The sequence below is a fragment of the Prinia subflava genome, chromosome 4 (genome assembly GCF_021018805.1).
Source record: "Prinia subflava isolate CZ2003 ecotype Zambia chromosome 4, Cam_Psub_1.2, whole genome shotgun sequence".
Taxonomy (NCBI): Eukaryota; Metazoa; Chordata; class Aves; order Passeriformes; family Cisticolidae; genus Prinia; species Prinia subflava.
The window spans coordinates 17,036,653-17,060,727 of record NC_086250.1 but is presented as its reverse complement, the minus strand read 5'-3'; the positions used below and the strand labels follow the sequence as shown (position 1 = coordinate 17,060,727).

Here is a 24,075-nt window from a genome sequence, read left to right as displayed (position 1 = left end):
CACAATGCAATTTACAAATAAAACCCCCATAGATGGATCAGCTGCATCCTTGGGGATCAGCAGTCACGAGGGTTGAAACATCCCTTAGTCTGTGGAGATACAATTCGTTATTTGGAATTGGAACCAAAACCCACCTCATTCAAAAGGAAAGCCATTAGTGTTTGGTTGCATACAGTAATTCCTCCTGAACCGAGCAATGTATTTTTCAGTCAAAAGGCCTTTTCCCAGCAAGGAAAAGACAAAACAGTCACTGTAATGACCCTCTTTGAAACCTTGAGAAAGGACATTTTCTGCCTCGGGGGGTGGTTCTCTGGTGTCTGTATCAGCTACAGAGCTAACCAAAACAACAAGGAGCGGGGTGGGGGGACAGGTACAGGGGCACACATAGACACAAACAATTTCTATCACGTAAGAGAAATTTCCCCTATATCATCACATTCTGCAAACAGAATCAATTTTCTTTTATTTACATAACCAGTGTGAACAACTTCAGAGAAAGATTTATGGTGCAGCTTGGGTTTCTGTGTGGGTTGCTCTTTTACTGTATCAATATTATGTTTAACAACATTTTTCAGTCAGAAAAATGCCCGTGTGAAAGTTGAAAGGTGGGAGAATTATGTTCTCAGGTAAGAATGAAAAAAACCCACAATACTGTTTTATCACTGGTCTAAGCCATGCAAGCCAAATTCAGCCTATGAATTTAAAGGGCTTGCACTAGTAAATCAGCTTAGAGCTGTTATTTAAGAATTAAGAATTTCTTGGATAATTAATGAGACAGGCTGTCCATGTAAACTTTACCAGAATGGTTTTACATTTTACAGTCAGCTCTATAACTTGACCCAAAATACTGTCACCCAGAAAAACAGACACTGCTACCAAAAATTGTGACAAGATTTTCCATTGTTAACCACCTCCTCTAAATCCATATTTTCAAAAGAACTAAGCACCTAAAATATTTTACTTCTTTGTGGAAAAAATAAAGTCAGCTATGTTACAACACAGCTTTCATTTCCTTAAAGCTCTGAGTTCAAGCTCCATAGATACTGCAAGCCTAAATGCTCAGACATAAGCAAATCACCTTGAGAAACACTTTCACAAATACAAGTTTTTTAAAAAGAAAAAAAGTGATTCATTTGCACTTGTCAGTCAGGGACGTTTCTACTGAACTTTTTTTGCTGCTCCCTAACTTTACTAGGGCAATTGAACAAAGTAAACAGAACTCGGTTCTCACACAGTTTGAGACCCTGTTTTAATGATTCAGCAAACTCAGGTTTAGGGCAAGAAGCCTCTGATCTAAACCATCTCAGCCATACCACACAAAGAATTGATTTAGTAGAAAAAAGTTCTTTTTACTGAAATTTGTTAATATGGAAAAGTGAATTTCAAACCAGATCAGGTACAGCCTTTGTTCTCCCAGTGGCACAGCAGAAATGGTATCAATTACTTGTCTTGCATTCCAGTTAAATAAATCAAAATTGTCTCGTGTGCCCAGCCCTGTGCAGATGAGCTCTGCCTCGGAGAACAATCTGATGCTGATGGGTGTGAACCCCCAGCCTGGTGCTGCAGTGACAGATCCTGGAGTGCTGGGCAGAGGCTGCAGTTTTTCAAAAACACAGAACAACACATCAACACCAAAATGAAGATATACAAGGCAAAACCGAGGCAGTGTCATAAAATATACTCAGGGTCAATAGCTAACGTCTCTGTTATAAAAATTCTATTGGTTTTACCCAAGGTTATTTCCTTAGCTGCCAGGAGTCATTTGGCTAGAGATGGGATAAGGGGGTTGCTTTGGGCACTGAACATGATCTATCTAACGATCAGATCAGTTACGTTTGGCTGCTTATTTAGAAGCTGTTTCTTCTGAGTCACTTGCTATGTGTTTATATATAAGTGTAAATGTATACATACATGGATACTTGCAAGGTGTTTACACGAAAGCTCTCAGGAGCTTTTTGGATGTGAAACCACAATATTTTCCTTCACTTCTGAGCTGTGCCTTATCAAGACAACCAAAAGTAATGTTGCCAAATTTTACTGCCCTCCTGTCCCCCTGCTAGTTCCAAGTTCCTTCACATCTCACAGGTTACTCTTTATGGCAAAAAGACAACCCATTAATCTAGCAACATTCAAACTTTTATCACCTTTCTCTGCTCCTGCAAGGATAGATACTACTCCCCCAGGCTCCAGCTTAGGAACATCTGGCTTGGCCACCCTCCTCCTGAAAAGAAGCACGCCTCAGGAGGGGGAGGTGAGCAGAAAGATTCTGCTGACATAAGCTATACCTGCTGCTGCACCTCTGCCAAGGGCTGACCTGCAGCTATTCCCAAGCTTCTTGAGATCTTGCCATACACTTTACCTACTAGCTCCTCACCCAGACAACCCTCTGCTCTTTCCCTTGCATGATGCTTCGAGGTCTCAACCTCATCCCCCTGCAACTTTTGGCCATCCACCTCAGCCTCTGAGCTGTTCACCATGGCCAGACTAAAGCAGGAAAGCAAGAGGTGCCATCAGCCAAGGGCTTACAGCAGGCTGGAGGGACCAATTCCTATTGCCTTCCACCACTCTCATGCCTGCAAGAAGCTTGTGCCCAGGCACAAATCTGCTGCAGCCCTGGAGAGGATCTCCCCACTGACACAGGGACACATGCAAGCACACACATGGCAGCAAACACTGCATGAGCTTTTTTTGTTGTTGCACTCTCATCTCTGCCATGTTTATGAGGCACTCAGCCTCCTTCAGATTATTTCTGTCCCTCATCCTCCCACGGACAATAGTCCAAACCCATTTAGAGGGGAAGATGCAGTGGCTGTGACTGCAGAGTTCCTCCAGCATATCCTCTAGCATTGCTAAATTACACACTATTAAACAATCAAGCATCTCAACTTTATTAGTAATCTTATTATTAAAGCGTTGTAAAAGAAAAAAAACTGGGGGCTTTTGGTGGTTTCTGTTTATTTTTTTTATGATGAAGCTGCCACTGTCTGGAGGAAACCTGTGCTTTGCACACACAGAAAGGCACACACGTATTTCATATGGTGCATTGCAAGCTGCACGGAATAGAAAGCAGCTGGAGGAAAATGGCTATAGAGAAATGGTTCTCCTGGGCATCATCTGTTGATTTGTTTTGTTTATAAAAGGTATGAGATTTTTATCTCTGCTCAAAATATAAAATGCTTCCATGGCACTGAGCTCACTGCTTGGCTATGCTCTCACTCAGGAACGTAAATAAAAAGGGGGAGAAGGAGGGAGAAAAAGGTTTTACTACACAAAATCCCTAGCAATGTCAAAAATTAAACAGAAAATGTCCACTAGTGGCACAGTTAAAGCCTGAAGAAGGAACTAAGTCACCAAGCCACCACAAAAATAAAGGTCTTCTTACCATCCTTGTTAATGGTTAAAGTCTCCTAAAGCTGAGGAGTCAGTTTAGGGATAAACCACCCAAATCCCAATTCTCAAATCCCAGACTGAGTCCTGGCAGGATGAACATATTTACATTGTAAATACACCAGTCCTCATGAGATTCATGGCCTGAGAAGGCACAGGTTCCTACAGTCCTTCCACCATCTTGTGCCCACTGTTACAATTTGAAGCTCTCTCTGCAGCCTTGCTTGGGGGGCTTCCTCACTCCTCTGTGCCTGACACCCAGGATCTGGGATCTTTCAGTTAATAACAGACAACATCTCTGTGTCCTAAGAGAACACCAGATGGCTGCTTTTCCACTCAAATTGAGAGCACTTCCATTTATATTAAACAAAAGTTACATCTCAGGAAAGAAAATATATTGCGAAACCACTTAACTACCACTAAAAATTTTAACTTTTCAAAATTTTAAAACACAACTACCAAGAGACACAATTACCGAGAGACACAACTACACAATCTGTGCAAAATTACCTGAGGTCTAAAACTTTGTAGTAGACAAATTCTAAAATACTATTCTCTTGAAATAGGAAAGGCTCAAGGTTTGTTGCCATATCTAGGAATAGTTCTCATAAAACTGAGGATTCTTTATCTTTGTGCCTCCTATTCCTAGGTGGCTCTGAAGAGGAGATGAGAGATAGCAAACCAGATACATAGAAATGAAGGCTGCTGGATGTTACCCCAAAAGAACCCTGTTTCATGAGCTACAAGAGGGGCTCTGAAGCCTTTCTGCAACCACCAAGAGGTGTTTGCTCTTCCCGAAGATGTTGGCCAGAGCTCTGACCTGAATAGCTACTGAGCAACTATTGGTCAGCTCAGGGTCCCACAATGAGTACAGTTCATCATAGCATTCAGAGACATTAATCAATCCAGTACAATAGGGTTACACTCACTGAAATTTATCCTAATGTAAATAGGCAGCTTCTCAGTTTTGCTACTCTGAAGCTTATACTGAGAACTCTGTCCAGAGAGATTGCTGCATCTCAAGCCATGATGAGTATTTCAGAAAATCTTAAAACAGAGTTTTGTTGGTCTTTGGAGAACAAACAGATCATATTGATATTTTAAAGATGGAAGAGGGCTTTTGCAGTTTTGACCACCATCACTCTCTGTCTGTCATGCTAGCATGCAACCCACTGAAGATCCTTTAACTGCTCCTTCCTCTCCCAGGATGGCTTTATTTCATGTCTTTCCCACATTTCAAACCACATGCCTCGGCGACCTCTTCAATTGTTATAGCTCTACTGAGAGGGTGTTTACATAAAAGCTCTTTGGAGCTTTTTGGATGAGAAACCACAAACATGCATGCACAGATTACATCAGATTTATTGCCACTGAGTAAGTTAAAACAATACTGAGGGTTACAGGTTCAGAATTACGCCAAGAGTTCTCATCCAAGGGCATTCATTCAGCAGGAGCTTGTGATCATACAATTACCAATTACTCATCTCCTCTAAAGTCCACTGCCTTTTCATCCTTCCCATGCCCCTCAACTCAGAAAGAACATCACAAGGTTTTTAGTGACTGAAAGGAACTATTCTTTCCAAGGAAGTAGACTTTAATTTGTCCATACAAGCAAGCATGTAGCCACTGCCCCATTTCCTACTCCCAATATACATCTCAGCTCAACTCCTCTCTTCCAGCCTTGATTTTCTTAAACATACTTGACCTCAATCTTTAACAACACAGTGCAAATTCATATGGAGTCATATCCTGCTGTTCCCAGTCATTCTTTCCAGTCCTTCCCCAGCCATTGCTGGGCATCCAGCTTCTTTTCCTAGCCAAGCAAAAAATCCATATAACAAGTGCTGCCCTTTTCCTTGTTTGTTGCTTCCTTGCTCATCCAACAACTTCACAGGTTCTGCAGAACCATGAAAGCAGCACCTAGCCAGGAAAGAAACCACCAAAGGAATGGACATAGAGAATCTTCCACATGCTAGATGGTCCCTTCATTAAAACTCTTGTATTCCTATCGACATGCACATCACTCCAATCATAGATAACACATGTCAAATAAACAAGTAAAGCTTAAAAGAAATTGTCACCAGTGTAATCAATGGCATATAAAGCAAGGTAGGGAAGAGGTAGACACAGAACATCATTTTCTCAAGCTCCTTCACTGTTCCTGGGAAAGTGAAATAAATGCATATCCAAACCCAAACCAGAAAATATTTTGAGCTCTTTCAGCTGTTTCACAGCAATTAGCCCATAATGAATTCATGGAACAGTAAATTTTGTTTTCAATAGGGAAAAAAAAACCAAAACAGAACTAGGAAGATAAGAGAGAGAAAAATCCGTCTAAAGATTTTGGGTATGTCAAGGGGAACTCATAAAAAACAATCTCTCAATAATATGTCAATATTTCAAAACATTTTTTAGACAGCTCCATTAAATACTGTATAAAACTCCCCTACAGAAGAGCAAGGCATGGCAATCAAAGGCTTATAAATTACCTGTGAGCCAGCAGAGAGGACAAAACAAACATTGGTATGGATGAAATCCAATGCAAAGACAAAAAGGAGTGAAGAAGAATATGGGCATTTTTTTTTAAATCATGGGAGCAATGTTAAAGGAGACAAGAAAAAAGAGAACATAGATCTATATTTCAGCACTCTGAGGAGTTCTAACCTGTCAAAACTACAAAATGTTTTAACTTTTTATTTAAGAGGGAGTACAGGCAGGCTGGCTGGACACTGTGTGCTATCTGAAAGTGGAGTGACAAAAATCCACACACCTTGGAGCACAGGAGGAACACCAAGTCCTCCCAGGGCAGGGCAGTCACAGGAACTGCACCCCTGTGGTTCAGGGAAGAGCAGAGCTCACGACAGTGTTTGAAGACTTTGCAGCAGACCTGAGAGGACCCTCTGAGCCTGGCAATTAAATGAGCAGACACAGCCCCAGTGCAATGGGTGCAGTGCTGCACTGCTTGCAGAGCCTTCTCTCTGAGGAAGTTGTTTACATTGCCTTCTCCCACCATCTAATTTCAATTCCATCTAATGCACCACCAGCAGGGTATTAAGTTCCTCATGTTCCTAATACTGTCAGTAGATGGAGGCAGGACCTCCTAGAAGATAATTCAGAGTACCCAAAATCACTTTGAGAGGGGCCCAAATATCCCCAAGTTAATCAAAGCAACCTACCCGAAGGCAAAGACCAGATCAAAAGTTAAAACCAAACTGCTGGTCCAGAAGAGCTCAATGAAGCTCCAGAGCAGGCTCTGAGGCAGAAGTTGCCTGATGGAGGAGTCAAAGTATTTCCTGCCCTTGCTTGTCTCTCCTGCCTATGCAACCCAGTTGAGACCAGACCCAGGCCATTCCAGGTCCCACAGGAGGTGGTTATGGGACAGCTCAGGGACTGAGTCCAGCTCTTGTTTGCTCTTGAGCCATTTGTGTGCTTTATCCAGCTTTGCAGCTCACTCCATTGGACATGGATCTGGAGACCATAGCAGAACACAGGTAAATATACTTGTTTCATGAAAAGAAGCCATCCTATCCCTATAGGTCTGCCTTCACATACTATTAAGGCTCCAATCTCCACTCACTAAAATCAAACTATACTTTAATTTGGGATTTAATGGGAAAATACATGAAAAAGTTTAGGGAAAAACAAAACCCACAAGGAATTAAAAGGCTGGAGATTGAGATTTTTACACCGAGTTTTTATGGTAAAGTGCACCTTCATAAAAGTAAAAAACTCAGCAACCACCTGAGAGCCTACTGCTGGACATGTAATCTCTAAATTGAAAACAAAATAAAGCTTGAGCAGAGATGGTTTCAGAGTTGTGCAGTGCAGTGCAACAAAGCAAAAACCAAAGCTGCACAGCACAAAAGGCCCAACACTTGTCTGGATACCCAAGGTGTTATAACAGCCTCTGAGGATGTCCCAGAGAACCCAGGGATCCAAAGCTGCAATAGCAACAAGAGAAAACTGTTCTGCTTCTTTCCCCAAAAATAGATAATTTTGTTTACCTAAAAGCAGCATAATCAGGGCACTGAGTGAACTTCATTCTGGATGATCAAATCTACACAAATCTACTTTGTTTTCAGAGGAATAAAGTATTTAGTCATATGTGGTATGGCACTTTTCCAAATTGTAATTCAGTAATTTATTCTGCTCCTTCTCAAGCTCACCTAGAGATGCTCAATTTAGCTCAAAGACAAGGCCATATATTGCACAGCTTGGGATCAAATCATGTTTGACACATTAGTGGGAATTCCATCTTTTCTTGATCTGAAACTGTATGACAAAGACAATTCATAATCTTTTAGGTTTTCTTCTGTCATCAACAGCAGATGATGTTTCCTCTTGAGTCAGATCCTTCTAGCTTTTCTATTGGGACATTCAAATAAAGGGGAGGGAGGCAGAAGAGTGATTTCCACTGATAATGGCAATTTTAGGGAAAAAAAATAAAATAACAACCACCAGCTAGGGTTAACAGAATATTTAAAACCCCATAACTTCCCAGACTTCTGACCTTGTAAACCTGATGGTGCATTCACCGCAGACTGGGAAGCTACAAGGTTGTGATAGGGGAAGCCTCATTAGGGACCATAACGTGAGATCCCACCTCAGAGGTCAGACTTTGCAGGTCAGAAGGATGTGGGAGACAGAGACAGGTCCAGCAGCCAGAGTCCAGCAGCAATAAACAGCACCAGCCCCTGAGCATGCTCTGTCTACAGAGCTGTGCCTTCTGCCACAAAGGGAAATCAGCAGGCTTTGACACCTGAGCATTAGGATGCCTCTCTCAACCTCTCGCGTCAAAGAGCAGAGCTGTACATCCTTCTGAATGCTGATGCTCCACACCCAGGTCTGTTTCCAGCCATAGAGGTCCTAGCAGCCCTATGACTTTGATGGCAGCAGTGGCAGGTGGAAAAGTTAAGGCCTACCTACCCAGAAAGGATGCAAGTTCTGTACTGCCTGTCCTTGAATCTGTCCAGAAGTGTTATGTGGATGTGTTAGGGAAAATAATTGACTTCCTTTATGCCTGCACTCAGACCATAAACCTGCAGCTCTAGCTGTCAAATATCTTTTGTAAATAGTGATCTTTTGAGGGGCAAAAATTGGTCCAAGATCTAGTACTAGCATTCACTTTAGAAAAAAAAAGAAGTTTTATCTAACTCAACCCCAAACAGCAAGGTTCTGTAAAAAAAACAGAATGAAGTTTTTGCTGGAGAAAGATTGCCTCTAAACTTTCCCTTTAGAGCCCTTTCCAAAACTACAGATGCAAAGTAATGCCAAAGAAGCAATGGTATTGAAGTCACCTGTATGGAAATACTGCCTGGTCCTGAGATCAACTTCTGATGTGGTTTAGTACAGGTATGGCACCAACTGATGCCATAACACATGTGCCCCACTGTCTAAGTATGTCCCCCATCCAACTGTATGCAAATGACTTAAGGTCAGAGGAGGAAAAATATTAAGTTCACTTTTCATTCTTTTTTATCAGAGACTGCAAATTCTTTGGGTCAGGATTGACTTGTTCTGCACTGCATGGGTATTACCTTGATCTAGGGAGACCTCAATCTCTTAGTCTCTCTATACTTGTCTCTAGCACAAGTAATCATTAATATTACTTCAGTATAAAAATGACATCTTTCTGAATTACTTAGCTTTTCAGAAACAGACAGGAGCACCACTAGTTTATGTTTAGCTATGTTTGAAAGCATGCAATTAGACATGGATCTTACAAATATAAACAAACACTCCCATTTAACTTCCATGTTTCTAAAAATCCCAGGTTTGTTTAGACAAGGGGTTGATAATCCAGCTTGAACACAGGTATCTGAATGCTGTGACAGTTTCTTCATAATGCTCAGCTTATGGTACATTAAACTTTAAAGCAAGATAAACTCCTGCTTTCATTTTATCAAACATCTACCCAGACAGCAAAAAGAAAGACACAAAGCAATGTTTGCAGCTACAGCCAAGCATGGGATATCCACCTCAGCATATGTTTGAAATGAAAATGAACAATATGTTGCATAGATATAGTACTGTATATTTCAATAGAGAGTATCACTGGGATTTGTAAATGTTAACCTCATTCTTCCCTTAAGAGTTTGGTTTTATTTCATGCCTAAAAAACCCCCTGAGATTCACAGAGATTAGGCAAATAGAGACAGCAGTGCTTGCAATTGAGAAAGAAACTGCTCTTAAAAGAAACTGCTCTGATAATCAGTTTGGGTGGAAGAAATCACAGGGGAGGACACAGACAAGACATTTTTTAAGAGCGCTAATTGTTGTGCCACTGGTATTACTGAACTTTGGTAGTTAGCCATATTATGCCTTTTTGTGGTCAATAAAGCAGTAACGTGCCTATCACAATAATAATGATGTAGCAACAGACATCCAAGAATCCATGATAAGAAGCAAGAGAATTTTACCTACAGAGAACAAATAGTAGGAATGGGGAGGGTAGCAGATCACTAAATCCTTCAAGAATAGGGTATAGCAAAGAGGCTTGAGCAGCCTCTTAATTTAACAGATTACCAAAAAACCAACTTCCCATTCAAATCCAAATAGACTATGTACCCAAAAAGCTTCATAGTTCTTTCTATGTTTCTAATAGTTCTCCCAACATTAAATCAACTACTTTGCAAAGCCTCTCCTTAGAGCTGACTTAAGGTCATGTAGGAGACAATCACTGAGAGCTGCTTCCACTGATTTAAAATTGACACATTACACTACAAGCATCACCTTCATATTACACTGATGAACAACGCACAAGAAATCAGAGACGTGTGCTGTTATATGATTTGTTATAAAGAATTACTGATGATCTTCATTGTACCATAAATAACAGCCTAAAAATTATAAAATCATCCAAGCTTCTTCCTAAGACTTGTATCTTTCCTATAAGTTTATTTTTACACAGCTATAGCCTCTCCTCCCTTTCCCAATCAACCCTTTCTTCTCTCCTTCTTTCATATGACCTCACCATACCCAAAAATGTGACAAGATTGGTCTTATCGCAGTTTAGCAAGATACCACCTGCCAGATGAACTGTGACAAATCCCAGCTGGCCTTACCATACACACACTAACAGGGACTGAGGCTGAGACGATGGACAACAGCTCAAGGCTGTCATGTAAACCACTGAGTACCCCCATCCACAAAAATTGTGCTAAGGAAAGAGCTCAATAACACAAATGTTGCCATCACCACGTTCTTTTTCTACTGTGCATTAGATATTTTGACTCTCTCCTCTACCTGCAATTGCCTTCTGTTGAGCCTTACTAAGCCTTTTACAGCCAACAAGGAGGACAAACTGCCTGTTCTTTGTACTCACACAACAGTTGACACAACATGACCCCAATCAATCACACACTACTACCATAACAAAATTTACAACAGCAAATATTCTTTCCCCTTGTCCCCAGGACTGCCCTTCTGAAAAGACAATCCTGGCAGAAAAAGCTAAAAAAAGAATAATTCAGTAGACATTAAAAAATTAGGGTAAGGCTTATAAGGAAAATCTCAAATGAACCTTAAGAGTTATTACTTTATTATTACTCCTGCCATACACAATACTCATGATTTCTAACTCCTAGAAGAGCCAGATAATCAGGTACACAACATGATTGTAATAAAAGCATTCCCTAGAATTAGAGACCTGCATTTATATTAGCATCCATTTTACACACTGTTTAAATTATTCCTTGAACCCAAGGTTTCAGTCATGAATAAAGGAAGATGTGAGCATGCATTGAGTTGCACTGATTTGTTTAAACACGCAGGCAGTATAAAAATCTTTAACAAAATAGACTCAAATTAGAAAGCTGACAAGTCTGAACAACTACCACACTTGCAAATGTGCTTCAAGACTTTAACCTTACAGGCTCAGGCACAGCACTTTACAAATGTGAACAGCTCAGCCACCAGGCAAACCTACCAACAGCCCATAGCTTATTTCATTGCAAGTTTAATAATTTCCAGCTTCCCATTGGAAGAGTGATCTATAGGCACCTGTATTTAATAAGCTATTTAAAAATAAACTTGAATTTGTAGATCAACTAGATTGGTTAGTAGTAACCATTGGCAGTTAGAAGTATAAAACACTTTTTTCATATTAAACTTCTGCTTCCTTTTCTTGATGCTTTCACAGAACTCACCTTCATCCAGGAAAGCAGACACACTGAATAGGGTGTCTCTACTGTTAGACATTTTCCCACCTCACTGCTAAGTTGAACTTTTTGAGACTTTTATGGTAGGCACTCAGTTCATCAGCAATTGACCACAGCCACAAATCTGGTTTAACTCTGCAATTACAGTTAGGTTTGTTAATGGCAAGACCAAATGTGCACTAAACCACCATGTCTTAACTTCAAGGGGAGGAACAGCCTTTCCTAAACTGAACCAGAAAATGAGGCCCTGGGCAAGCACACACCAGACAGTACCTAACATTTACAAGGAGCAGTTCTGGCTCTTTGGAGATTTTGGTACATCTGGACATGTGCTATGTGGAAGTATCAGGCTATTCCAAATTATTCACAGGTGGCCAGATCTCACCAGCTGATCTGCTGCCTTTCCTAACTGTCCTCTGAACTCTGTCCTCCCTCTCTTCCCCTTAAGCTCCCAGAGATGTGCAGATCTACAGCTAAACAGCAGGGTCTTACATAATGATCTAGAGCTACCGCTCTTTTTCCCAATAAAATTCAGAGGAAGTGGGAGTTGGATGTTTGTGATGATTTGGGCAGATCCTGCTAAGAAAGCAGGCTCACCCACATATTTGATACAGCAACACACATCAAATAAGAGTTTGACTCTTTTTAGTCTCTCTAGACCCTCCCTGGACACAGAAGGAAGTTGAACCAAGTTCAACAGGGTGAAAGAATGACAAGATACATGCAAAGCAATCTGTCATTTACATTGCTACAACAATTATGCTAAACTCGTGGTGCCATCACCAGTCTCTTCTAGATTAGATTTGGATTTTTGCTGGATATCTTTTTTCTGCAACAGTCCCTGAAACCTTTTCTTGAATACTCATACAACTCAGAAAAAAAAACCCCATTCTTTTACTGGAAGGCAGGATTTGAAGAGATATGCAAGTAAAAAGTCAGAAAAACACTCCCAGTTCAGCAAATACAATTTCTGAAATAAATTTTTGGAACAGGGAGGAGGTTTGTTTTTTTCATTTCAGCACAGCTCACTGCAATGCCTACTGTGCTAACCATTAGGGCTGCTGTTATTCTGATTTGTGTCCACTAGTCAGTGTTCAAAGAACAAGAGAGGAAATTCAAGCAGCAGTTAAGGTGTCTGTACACTTAAGCCAAAGAACAAGTGTGCAGCACAGTAGAGAGAAGAGGTCCAACAAGTACTTGGTTTTTTTTCTGACCTAGACCAATGCTCCTGGTGCCCAAAGAAATTAATAAGAAACCAACAAATAAATTCTTAACTTAGAAGACAATTTTTGTTACCAGTTGGTAAAGCACTTGCAAGACAATATTGTAAGGAGAGAATTCTCTAAAAGTATCATCAATTTAGTGAGTATTTATTGCATTCTCTGCATCCAAACTAACTCCCCCTCCATTTCCCTCCTAGAAAATTACCTTCCAATTTCCCCTCATGGATAAAAGACTCTACAGAAGCTGGCAGAGCTTCAGCAGGGTTTGTGTCTGATGTGCAACCCATCTCATCACTATCACTTACCAATACAGCAGGACCAGGAAGACTGCCAGCAAAGCCAGGGTGACAGTGGTATGGTTCATTTCTAGGGAGGCAAATGCCAGGAGATCTACAGGCTCCATTTTCCTCCACTACAGCTCCAGCCTTGAGCGCTGTGTGCAGGGGAAAGCCTCAGCAAGGGCTGATAAAGCTTTCCACAGCTACAAGAATGACATCTGCAACAAAACAGGAACCGAGAGAGCAAAAACATATCAAGCACAAACTGAGAACCTTTCCTCTTCTCATCGGCTGCACACTCTGAGACAGAACTGGAAGGTTCCCTGAATGACAGAATGTAGCAATCTCCCCCCTCCCACTGTTGTTGACTGTCATGCTAGTAAATATTTACATACCCACCGCTTGAGACATCAGTGTTGCTGAATAGGTTTTTAGACCTCAAGTATGGGAAGCTGAGGAATGTGTGGGGAAAAGAAATGGGAAAGACAGCCCGACCATGTTACAGATCATGGAAGAAAAATATAAAGGCACTTCAGGGGTGCCCTGACATACAAACAGAGGTGTTTTCTAAAGTAACTAAAATAGAGCACTTTTGCAATATAAAACTTCATTAGCACTTAATTTCCAAGCTGGTTATACCTTGTAAGAACAGAACAAAGCAAACTTTATCACAATTAAAAGGAGGAATTAGAGGAAAACAGGTCTAGTGTGACTTCTAGAATGCATATAGAGCAAACTTATGAGCAAAAAATTCCAGTTTTGGGGGGTAGTACCAGATCCATAAGTCAGCATCTTCCACACTGGTGAGTCCACGCAGACAGCACTGTTTGGCTGTATCATCTCAAGTCCATGAGGCTACAGCAGATTTTCCTGGCTCAGTGCACTGTCCACCTTGGAGGTATCACTAACCAGTCTCTCCAGAGATACTTTGGCTATGCCTACGTTGTATTTCTAGTATCAGATTTAACATCAATGTGGTAAAAGCTACTGTCTCTGTATTGAGGCACAGTCAGGCTGACACAGCCCCTGGAACAACCTGCATACAACAGTCAAGTTTTGACCTCACATCTGGAAATGGTTTGCTCACTGTATACGAATTCTTCAGCTTTCTTCCATATTTTCCTGCCTGAAAACCTCAAGCCTGTTTTAAGCATCTGATCCAGCCCAATTAGAAAGGTAAACCAAAGAACACACATTGAAGCACTTCTACAAGAGAAGTCCACCAACCTGTTATACACTAAAGGAACTAAATTCCATGATCAAAAAAATCTTCACGACAACAACATCAGAAGCAGCAGCTTGCATGTAAACATTCTGCCCATGATAAAATTCCCTAAACTGTCCAGTATTGTTTGTTACTTATGAAACTATACATATATGTGCTTCAGAGTTAACACCCATCCTAAACAAACAATTTGAAAGGCAAGGAAATCAACGCTATGTAAAAACTTGTTTTCTAAATTATACGGTAACCTTGAGAACCAGAAATTCTGTAAAATCCAATTCTCATAACACACCTGATGAAGAGTGGTTTCTTCTCTTACTACCCCAAGACAATAGCTTAGATTTAATGTGCAAGGCTTCTCCAATATCACTGCATTACATTTCCTGCTTTATCAGAGAAGTTAATAATATAGGTATCAAAAAAGTAAAGTCTCTAACACAATGGAGTTTAATTTTAAGAAGATTTGACTCTACTCTAAGTGAATCACTGCTATTTTGGTTCTCCGTGCTTCACAACTGCATTAATTCCCTTCCAGCCTCAGATCCTTACAGAATAAGTAAAAGGTGTTAACCAGCTCATCAGCTCCACAGAAAAGCAACATAGTTCACAGAAAATCTTGCTTCATGTAATAACAACTCCACTGCTATTCTAGGTCAATAACAGCTCTGCTGGTTTGCTGCTGCTGGCAAGTTCTCCAAGAACAACTGCGACAAGATTCAAGACCAGTGACACAAGGAATTAATCAGTGGGTGCAAGCTAATCCCAACTAGCAACCAATCCTGTGGGACTTTCAGAAAAAGAAAAAAAAAATCAAACATTGATATGCATCAAAGTCTTTTCTAAAAACTAAACCAACCACCACAAGGGTAGAAGACAAGAAATAATATTCCAAAATTGCTTCAATTTATTTGGCTTTTTAATAAAAGACATTTTTCCGCACAAAGAGGACAGATGTTCTCCTATTAAAATCAACTGCATGACTCCTATCAGCACACACAGGTCAAGTACAGACCTCACTCGTTTTTTAAGAAGTACTGGAGCCTTTGCCAGTCACACTGAGAGACAGGAGGTATGAATAGTGGTTAAACATATGCTTAAGAAAGAAAATAGTCTCACATCAGAATCCAGCTTGGAAGAGAACACATAATCAAGCTTTTTTTTTTTTTTCTTTTCAATCCTTTTCTGCTGTTGATGTTGGGGTTTGTTTTGTTTTACTTTTTAAGCCTCATCACCTGTTTCTTGGTGAAGGATTTTAACTTGGCATCTCTGACCATTAAGAAGGGTGGCCAGCATTGACTCTAAAACCTACCTGGAGCACTTCTCATCACAGACAGGGGCACTTACAGTTATCATCTTGGAGTTAGGGACCTCAGCTCTGTGAAGCATCACATGAATCCACGAGACATTTGTAAGGGGAAAAGGAGTGAGGGATGCAGAAAGCAGTGAAAACAAGCTATTTTATCCATCCTGAGAACTCTCTTTCTCAAGTGTTTTACATGAGAAATATCATCTTAACATTAAATAGCACAGATATTTCTCACGAACCTCCAAGTTCCTTTTGTGGAGTCACGCTGCCCAGTATGGTAACAGTATCAAAGAACTGGGGAGACAGATACAAAGTCCTCCCTAACCACAGCTGGAGGAAGCCAGAGGCAAGCAGAAGAGAGCCTTTTCCTGTCAGACTGTTGTGAGTCAGCAGCAGAGCCTGCATTTGCATCCACAAGGCTTCCCTCAAGATCGCATCTACCAAGGTTTGCAGCTCCTTGACACGGTGCCATCCACGCTCTCCTCTTCCGTGGCAATTAAAATCCACCTCGTTCATCACAAACAGATGTTGACTAAAACCTACACATAAGAGTCCCACCTCATCCTTCATTCCCCACCCCTGCCTGGGAGCTCCCCAGCAAAGGACAGAAGGAAGTTTAGTGCTGAGCAGCCAGAGCTACAGCCTGCACACACGCTCGCAGCAGCAGCTATCAAACTGGGAAGTGCACAGTAGCATTCAAAGTGTGAGAGGCTGGATTGTTCCTCAACCGAAAAAGAACAAAAACCTGGCACCCTGACAATCCAGGTTTTACAGGAAGCCTTCGTGCATTGGAGCCCTGAGTCCAGTGATATTTTCTGTAAATGCTCTTCCAAAGCAATGCATTTCATCTTCCAAAGGAATACAACTGTGGCTGTGAGCTTTAGCAATGCTTGACAAACAGAAGTATTGTTCCAACATGAAATACAGAGTTTATTAAAAAGCAGGATTATAGACCTTCCCAGTACACCTAAATCATCTTAAGGATTTTGACCTGTCTTCAAAACATATCAGATGGAAAGTGTAGTCTCATATTTCAGGAGCTACTGACTACACCAGCTAGACTAACCACACACTCCTGTTAATGACCAAATTCAATTCCTCTTGTGCTATTCTACCTCATATATTTTAGGTCTCTAATAATCTAATTAAGGCTGAGCCACACCAGCTTTATGATAGATGAAGGAAGTCCAAGAAGACGTTACATTTTAATTTTATAGCAGTTTGTGTCTATAGAAATTTATAGCACAGTCTTCAGATCAACAAAATTCTGCTACAGACAGCTTAGCCACAAAGTACTGCAGACAAACTATCACAGAACAGCTTAAAAAAGATACCAATTACGGACTAGTTTATGATAAGCTTCAACAAAGTCCATATAACAAAAGGTGTAAGTATATATGATGATAATTTATCTTAAAGGAAAAACCTTTCCAGAGCCAAAATGAATTCTCAATGTCTTGAAAGTAGATCAAATAAAAAAAAAAAAAAAGAAGAAGATGGAAGATTCTGTATTCCTGCATGACAAACTATGACAAACTACCCAACAGACAGACCACCAAGGCATCAGACCCCACTAATAAAGACCCTGCTCTACATTCAAAACAGGCAGGTGCACCAAAAGGACACCAAGAGCTCATGGGAGATTCTTGAGTCACCTTGAATAAAGTCACTCCAATAAAGTGGATCTCAAAAGGCAAACACAGTAACTGTGAAACCACACTGAGGAGGCCACCTTCATGGCACTTCCAACTGAGATGCAGAAAGACACACTTTTACACTTAAATTGTTTTGCTAAGTCAGAACCTGGTTATATTAACCTAAATGCTTCTCAGGAAACAGGTATACAGTTTAAAATTCCAGGAAAGCTAAATTATGCAAACTTGTACTTCACTAACAAATTTAATCTTAACTGCCTAAAAGTTATGGTACTTCAAACACAGTCAGTATCTTAGAAACTAAAAAACTCATTATGCTAACTAAATGTAGAGCCACTGTACTAAGTCCCCTCTAAAGCAACAAGCTGTGAGATATCCTAGTTATTTCAAAGAACTCCTGTTAGAAATAGCATAGATTTTGTGGTCAAAAGGAATGACAGTTTCTTCCTCTTGCTGTGAGAGTTTGGAATGAGTTTCTAAAATAAAGTTACCTTTGCTAATAGTGACATTAAGAACTTGCAGCCCCTGTGAAATTCCAGAGAAAGCAGAAATTAGTATAACATCTGCTGCCCGTTGCCAGGCATTTCTAAGCAAATTGACTTTATTAAATAATTGGTAACTTGTTTATATTTCTATAGCTTGCTTCAGAAACATTGATTGATTCAAGCAATCCTATAATTTCATTGTTCTATAAACTTGACTAGAGATAAATAAGGATTTATTTTCACAGATCAATAGCTCCACATACACAGAAAAAGCAAAAAAACACCCCTGCCTAGACTAGTCTTGTGGTTGCCGAGAGATATATAAATGTTTGCTAAAATATTATGTTAAGAGCTGTTTGTTTGTTTGTTTGTTTGTTTGTTTCTGAAGCTCAGTTTTTAAACACCATGAAAAATACCTAACCTTCTTCGTCTGATTGAAAAGCTACTCTAGATAACAAATTCCAGTTTTGAATTCTCCAAACTATATTTTGGTGCTGGATCACAGGTCAAAGAATTGTGAAAAACTTAATGGAAGTACCTTGTTCTATAACTTAATTAAACAAACTTATAGACTAATACAATGCATTTATCAGTAGCCTGCTAAAATTCAAAACGACAAATCGGAAATGCACCAAAAGTCTCAAAAACCTTGAACCTCAGACAAGGCAAAGAACTGTTCTTCACCTGAAGTCCACCACTGTTTTTTTCAAATATCTCATGCTCCCAGAAGAAACTCCACAGATGTGAACGGAGAATGTGCCCATGGGTTACGGCCTTCAGCCTGACAAGAATGTTAGGATTCTTCTCATCTGGGAACTGTGGGCAGTATCAGCTGTCCCTTTATGCCTTATCTCTAACTGTCTAAAACCAGAGGGTTTAGGTGCAATGGTCCCTCTGAGATGAATAAGACAGCAAAAAGAGAGAGCAAATGAATGTGCAAATGTATTAGATGACACAAACATGCCAAAACCAGAACAGGTACTACATCTCAGGAGCTACTACCACTAGTCTCTGCACAGAAGAGGCAGTACACTTGCAAAAAGGAAAAAGGTGGCAATGAAGTAAGTCAGACTAATACTATTGCCACAGCAATGGTTCTCATACCTCAAGCAGCCCAGAAGCTCTTAGTTTAAATCCACATGTAGAAATGCAACCCAACTGCAAAGAAACTCAAACTGACAGCAAAAGAAATCACTGAGGACCAGTTCCTCAGCAATTCTTCAGTGGCATCTATAGAACCACTTCTTAAGATGCAGGAACATCCCTTCACAGGACACTCTCCTGGAGATCACCAGGTGCAGGGTTTGGTAATGCTGCTCTGACTCCTGCAGATGCAGCAGGGGAAGCTGTTGCCCTGTTGCCTCTCTTGCCTTTGAAAATGTTCCCCATGACAAGCATTTCAAAATGACAATAACTGCACTGTGAACAAACATGATTAATATTCTCAGATGGCAGTAAGAGCACCAAATATATGGGGCACTGGAATACAAAAAGCTGGGACAGGAAGATACATCAAACCTTCACACTGGGGGGGAAACAGAGACAATATAAAGTACTTGAAATTCCTGATTTCACTCATGCCCCTACACAGAGTATACTTGCTGCCTAAATGTATGCATCATATGATGAATAATTCTTGGTAGATCATGCCAAATATTCCCAAAGGCCTTCTTACCCATATGAAAGGGAGCACAGATAACTAACATGCAAATTGCAGCTCCCTTATACGTGGCAGAGAAGCACATGCAACATACAGGCAGCTTTACTCCGGTTCAGCCTTTTGTGCTTTCCCATTCACTGGGCTTTTTTGCTGCAGACCCTTCTGATGACCACTTGTACACGAATTCACCAAATCAGGAATCCCTTCAGCTATCTCATTCTCAGCAGATATGTTGTAACACAACATGCATAACTGGTGAGGGGAGAGAAAAAAAGTGGAAAAAAATATTATGAAATCACAAAACCAGCACTTCCGAATCTCAAGCTCTTTCTGAACTCTTGGTTTCGTTGAGTTTTTTGCTACAGCGCTGGTTGTTCATTTGTGCAATTGTGATAAATACAGGTTTTACTGGGGGCAAGGACCGTCAAGCTCAAAGCAAGGAAAAAGGTCCTCAAAAGCTGTGAAACGCAAAGGAGCAGGGCTAAAATTCTAATTAAACTATTTTAATGCTCAATTACAAAAATGCATGTTTTTCCTGCAGTCTCATGGATCTGAGAGTAAATCTGTGATTTCTGAATGCTTGAGGTTAGCAATACTTGCAAAAGGGCATGAACCTAATAAGCTGACCTATTAGCCAAGGGAAGAGAGGTTAAGTGGAAGACTAAATAACCTGACATTATGAGTTGGAACAGCAAGAAAAACAGTCTCAACAAAATTTCAACCTTGCTGATACTCCTTTTAACTTCATCTTTCAAACTGTACTATAGTTGGGATCTGAGACAAAAGTGTCCAGCCTCCTTCCTACCTTCTGGTGCCTTTCACCAAGTGGCAGATAAACCCAGCCTTATACTGTAGTTGGAATAGTACAGAAAGGAAATACATCTCCTTCTCAGGGTATGGGAAACCTCTCCTCAAGAGCCCCAGCTCTGTCTGTGGCAGCTCAGGCTAAGTAGAAATTCACAGGGACAAAGGGAGCTTATGATGAGTTGTAATTCAGAGGGGTCCCCACAGATGCATGTGAGTATTTTAAGCAAGGAATTTTTTGTAAGTCTGATGCAGGTAGATGATCTCTATCCTCATGTGATGCACTCAGCTCTGTGGATGGAGAGCGCCAACTCCAAACATTAAATATTGTTTTTCTCTCAGTGTATGTAACTCCAGTGAACCTTATTGGAGCACAGAGGGTACACTGAGAAGATTACACTCGTTAATGTGCAGTTACAGCTGTACTGTAAATGCAACATTACACGCTTTCTATTATGGTTCAAGACCACTCCGCTCTTCAAGACTGTTATAAACCTCAGAAAACAGGGGTTTATAATGGAAACGCTGAAACACACAACTCTAAAAACCCCAGCAGAGAGGAAATATAGCCATAAATTCAGCTTTTCTTTTCCAGCATACACATTGGCAAGTTATGAATAATGGGTATTTCTACACTTACAACAGACAGACGCAGACACTGCTCAGGGTAACCTTTGCTGTAAAGGTGGAGGATAGAAAGAGCTCAGAGTGGAAAGAGCAACCTTTCATCTTGTGTTTTACAGAGTTACTGCAACTACAATGATGACATAAACCCAGCAATTGAAATTTAGTAGCCTGTGCACCAAGGCTGAATTTCAAATGCACCTTTTTTTAGAAAGGGTAGGTTATGTTTCTATGGGCAGCAAGAAAAAGACCCTCGAACCCCCTCAGCCTTCTTTGTTTTTATAAAACACTTGGCTGTTAGGATGCTGTTTAAATGACATTGCATATCAGCTTGCTATTCATTCAAAAACAGATATTCTCTATATATTCTCTTCTGTATATAATCTGGTCCCTATCTTCTTAACACTACCAGGAAGCAAAATATGGACTTGCAATTACTGTAAAAAACCCTGCTCTGTTTGGCAAGAGAAAGATGGGCAGGCAACTGTACTACCACTGAGCTGAGGCACTTGGGGATTTCTTCAGGTATTAATAGCAACTGCAGAGGTGGGTCAATATAATCCCATTATCCTGTATCCCATATCACACCATGTGATTTCTACTGTATGAGGAAAGGAAAACAAAACTGACACAATTGCTGTTTGGGAGGAGTGCTGCTGTTGAGTAAATAGGGAAATCCATGCCTGTTTTAAATATTGCACCCTGACTGTCAGATGGGGAAAGGTGGAGTGGGGAGGTCCATCTTCCTTCAGCACCAGGAGGGAGGGGGCAGAAGCCCCCCCCACCACTGCTGCTGCCTGTGCAGGGCTTGGTGCCACCACCACCATCCTCCTCCTCGGTCACCTGCCCTGCCCCAGGGTTTCAGTGGCACCCCTGGCCATCACACTTCTCTGGGGACAGTCTTGCAGGAGTTTTGACACCCTGGCTTAAGCTGCCCTATTTACTGTCCATGTACAGAGAAACACTCAAAGTTGAGCAAGGCTGCATGCAGGTATGATCCCTGTTTATTATATTAGTGCTGCTCACATTTAAGAAAGTTTTTTGAATGTGCAGGGAATGCTTCCAGATTGAGATGCCCCTATAAATTAATTTCTACTCCAATTCAGATGCACCCATAAGATATTTTCTATTACAAATGTATCAGCAGTGCCACTAATCAGTCTATGACGTACACGAAAAACTTCACCTGGAAAGCAGCCCATGAGACCTCCCCATTACAGCTGCTGAGATTTTTAAGGTAATGGATTAATTGGTGAAAGGTTTAGAACTTCTTACCAACAGCTCTAATCCTAGCTATACCATCCTCATTTCAGATCTGAGGGCGCTGCGTTTAACCTTTCTGCATGTTTGATCCATGAAGGACACCAGCTCTTCAGCTTTCTGCTTTCTGCCTTTCTGTGTGACAGGAGTTGTGATGCCGTGGTGTAAACAACCCACACACCCAAAATCGTACCTCACACTGCCCCAGAGCTGCCAAGCCTCTCAACAGGAAGGGAACTGCCTCCTTGTCCAGACCTGTTTAGTTCAGCATTTGGCAATGCAGAGACATTCTGCAGAGACAACAGCAAAGCTACTTTATTGCCATTAAAGGGGCAACACAACTCCCAGCAGAACACCTTTACCAGGAGGGTCTTCTGTGATCACTTCCACCTTTTTTGTTTAAATAGGGTCTTGCACCAGTAGCCTTAGCTAAAAACTCCCACTCTGCTCTCACAATTTTCAGCCTGCCCACTGCCTGCTGCTTCACCCCAGAAGCAGTAACTGAGAACCAGTGACCCTGACCATAACAAATCTGTGGTCTTCAGAATAATAAGTAAATTATTTGTAGGAAAGCACCACGTGGGTATAATTGTGTCATGGAACCAAGTCTCTATGCACAAGGCATTACTATCTCACATGCACTTAGCCCTGGGAGGTCTGCAGTGTGTCCTTTTGTGAGGTATTTACCACAACTGTGTGGCAATTCACACTCAGGTGTAAGGACCAACAGCAAGGCTGGAATAGATTCCCAGGTGCCTGCTTGCCAGAGGAGCACAATCAAAACCTTCAGAAGTGTTTTACCTTACCCAGGAAGCACACAAAACCATTTCTCCTCCCTCTGCTATCTGACCACTGCTCTGTTTTATTAAGCAGCAGGGTGAAACAGAAGCATTTCCAAGGATTTTCACTGTAGTGGTCTGAACAGCCTGAAACTTTGAGTTGCCTCCAGTTGAGCAAACAAGCAAATACACTGGAAGAAGGAAATGTACACAGGCAGAGTCTATTGCAGCCACACATGCAAAATGCGTATTTGTCAGTTTCTCTCTACTAAAACCTAGAAAGTCAACTTAAAAGAAAACGTACATTAAAAACAAGCTTAAGTTCAGCGAAAAACTGGATGCTATTAGACCCTTATTCACTTGAGAAAGATTGACAGCCTCTCTGGGGGAGTAGAATTCCTACCGTCACTTTTTCTAAGACTGAATGATTATTTATTTCTCTAACCTATACCTAAAGGAGCCAACACATCTGATCATGGCTGCGGGGAAGAACGGCACCTCTCCCCGGTCCCACACGCTGCCACTGCAGCCAGCGCCACCAGCCAAGCCAAACTCCCACGGCTTTGCCCGGGGATGTGCCACGGGAACGGCAAAGCATCCCAGCCAAAAGCACGGGGCAAGGGGGACGAGGATGGGCCCCAGGATTTACACAGAAAATCCCAAGAGATCCTTACCTGCAGAGGTCTCCCATGCCTCCTGCAGCGGTTCCTGGTTGGGGTGCCAGTCGCAGCCTGAGGGCAGCAGCGGGGCGCGGAGCCATCGCCGCCTCCTACAGGACAGACAGGTGCTGGGACAGCTGCCAGGCAGCGCCGCGGGACTACAACTCCCAGGAGCCTCCGCGCCTCCCTGCCCCGTCTCCCCGGGCTGCCCCCGCCACGGCCTCTGGGGGCTGTAGTTCCACCACCACCCCCAGCCTCCCTGGCTGGCATGCCTTTGCGTGGCCGCAAGGGAAACTAACGCTCTGAGATCTTTAATATGTTCCTTTTCTTAAAAGTTTATGGACTTTTAAGTGCCTGTGTATGCCTAATGTATGCCTGCATTACAAATAGTAATTTTTAAAAAGGCACAAAACTCAGCAAATATTTTTTATCTCCAGCAAGGGGAAAATGGGAAGTTCGTGTATTTCCAATCGTCTTTCTGCTCCTGATGAGGGTTCTTTCGTTTGCTATGAAGGGAGAAGGAAAGAAGTGAAAAGTAAAAGCTCATAAGCAAGTGTTGCCAAATAGCTTC

The 24,075-nt window shown here is 41.4% G+C and overlaps 1 protein-coding gene across 2 annotated transcripts in view; it reads right to left on the bottom strand.

Moving 5' to 3' along the window:
- The window catches only part of TBXAS1 (thromboxane A synthase 1), a 238,149-nt gene extending 214,501 nt beyond the window's left edge, over positions 1-23,648 (bottom strand). Inside the window, exons 1-2 of one of the 2 annotated variants that reach the window (XM_063395672.1) lie at positions 23,520-23,648; positions 13,075-13,265 (exon numbers count right to left, since the gene is read on the bottom strand). In XM_063395672.1, the coding sequence (XP_063251742.1) occupies positions 13,075-13,172 (98 nt within the window). In that variant the 5' untranslated portion in view covers positions 13,173-13,265; positions 23,520-23,648. The remainder of the gene's footprint in view (positions 1-13,074; positions 13,266-23,519) is intronic. The other variant, XM_063395673.1, reaches the window with a different exon arrangement.
- Positions 23,649-24,075: the final 427 nt, after the last annotated feature.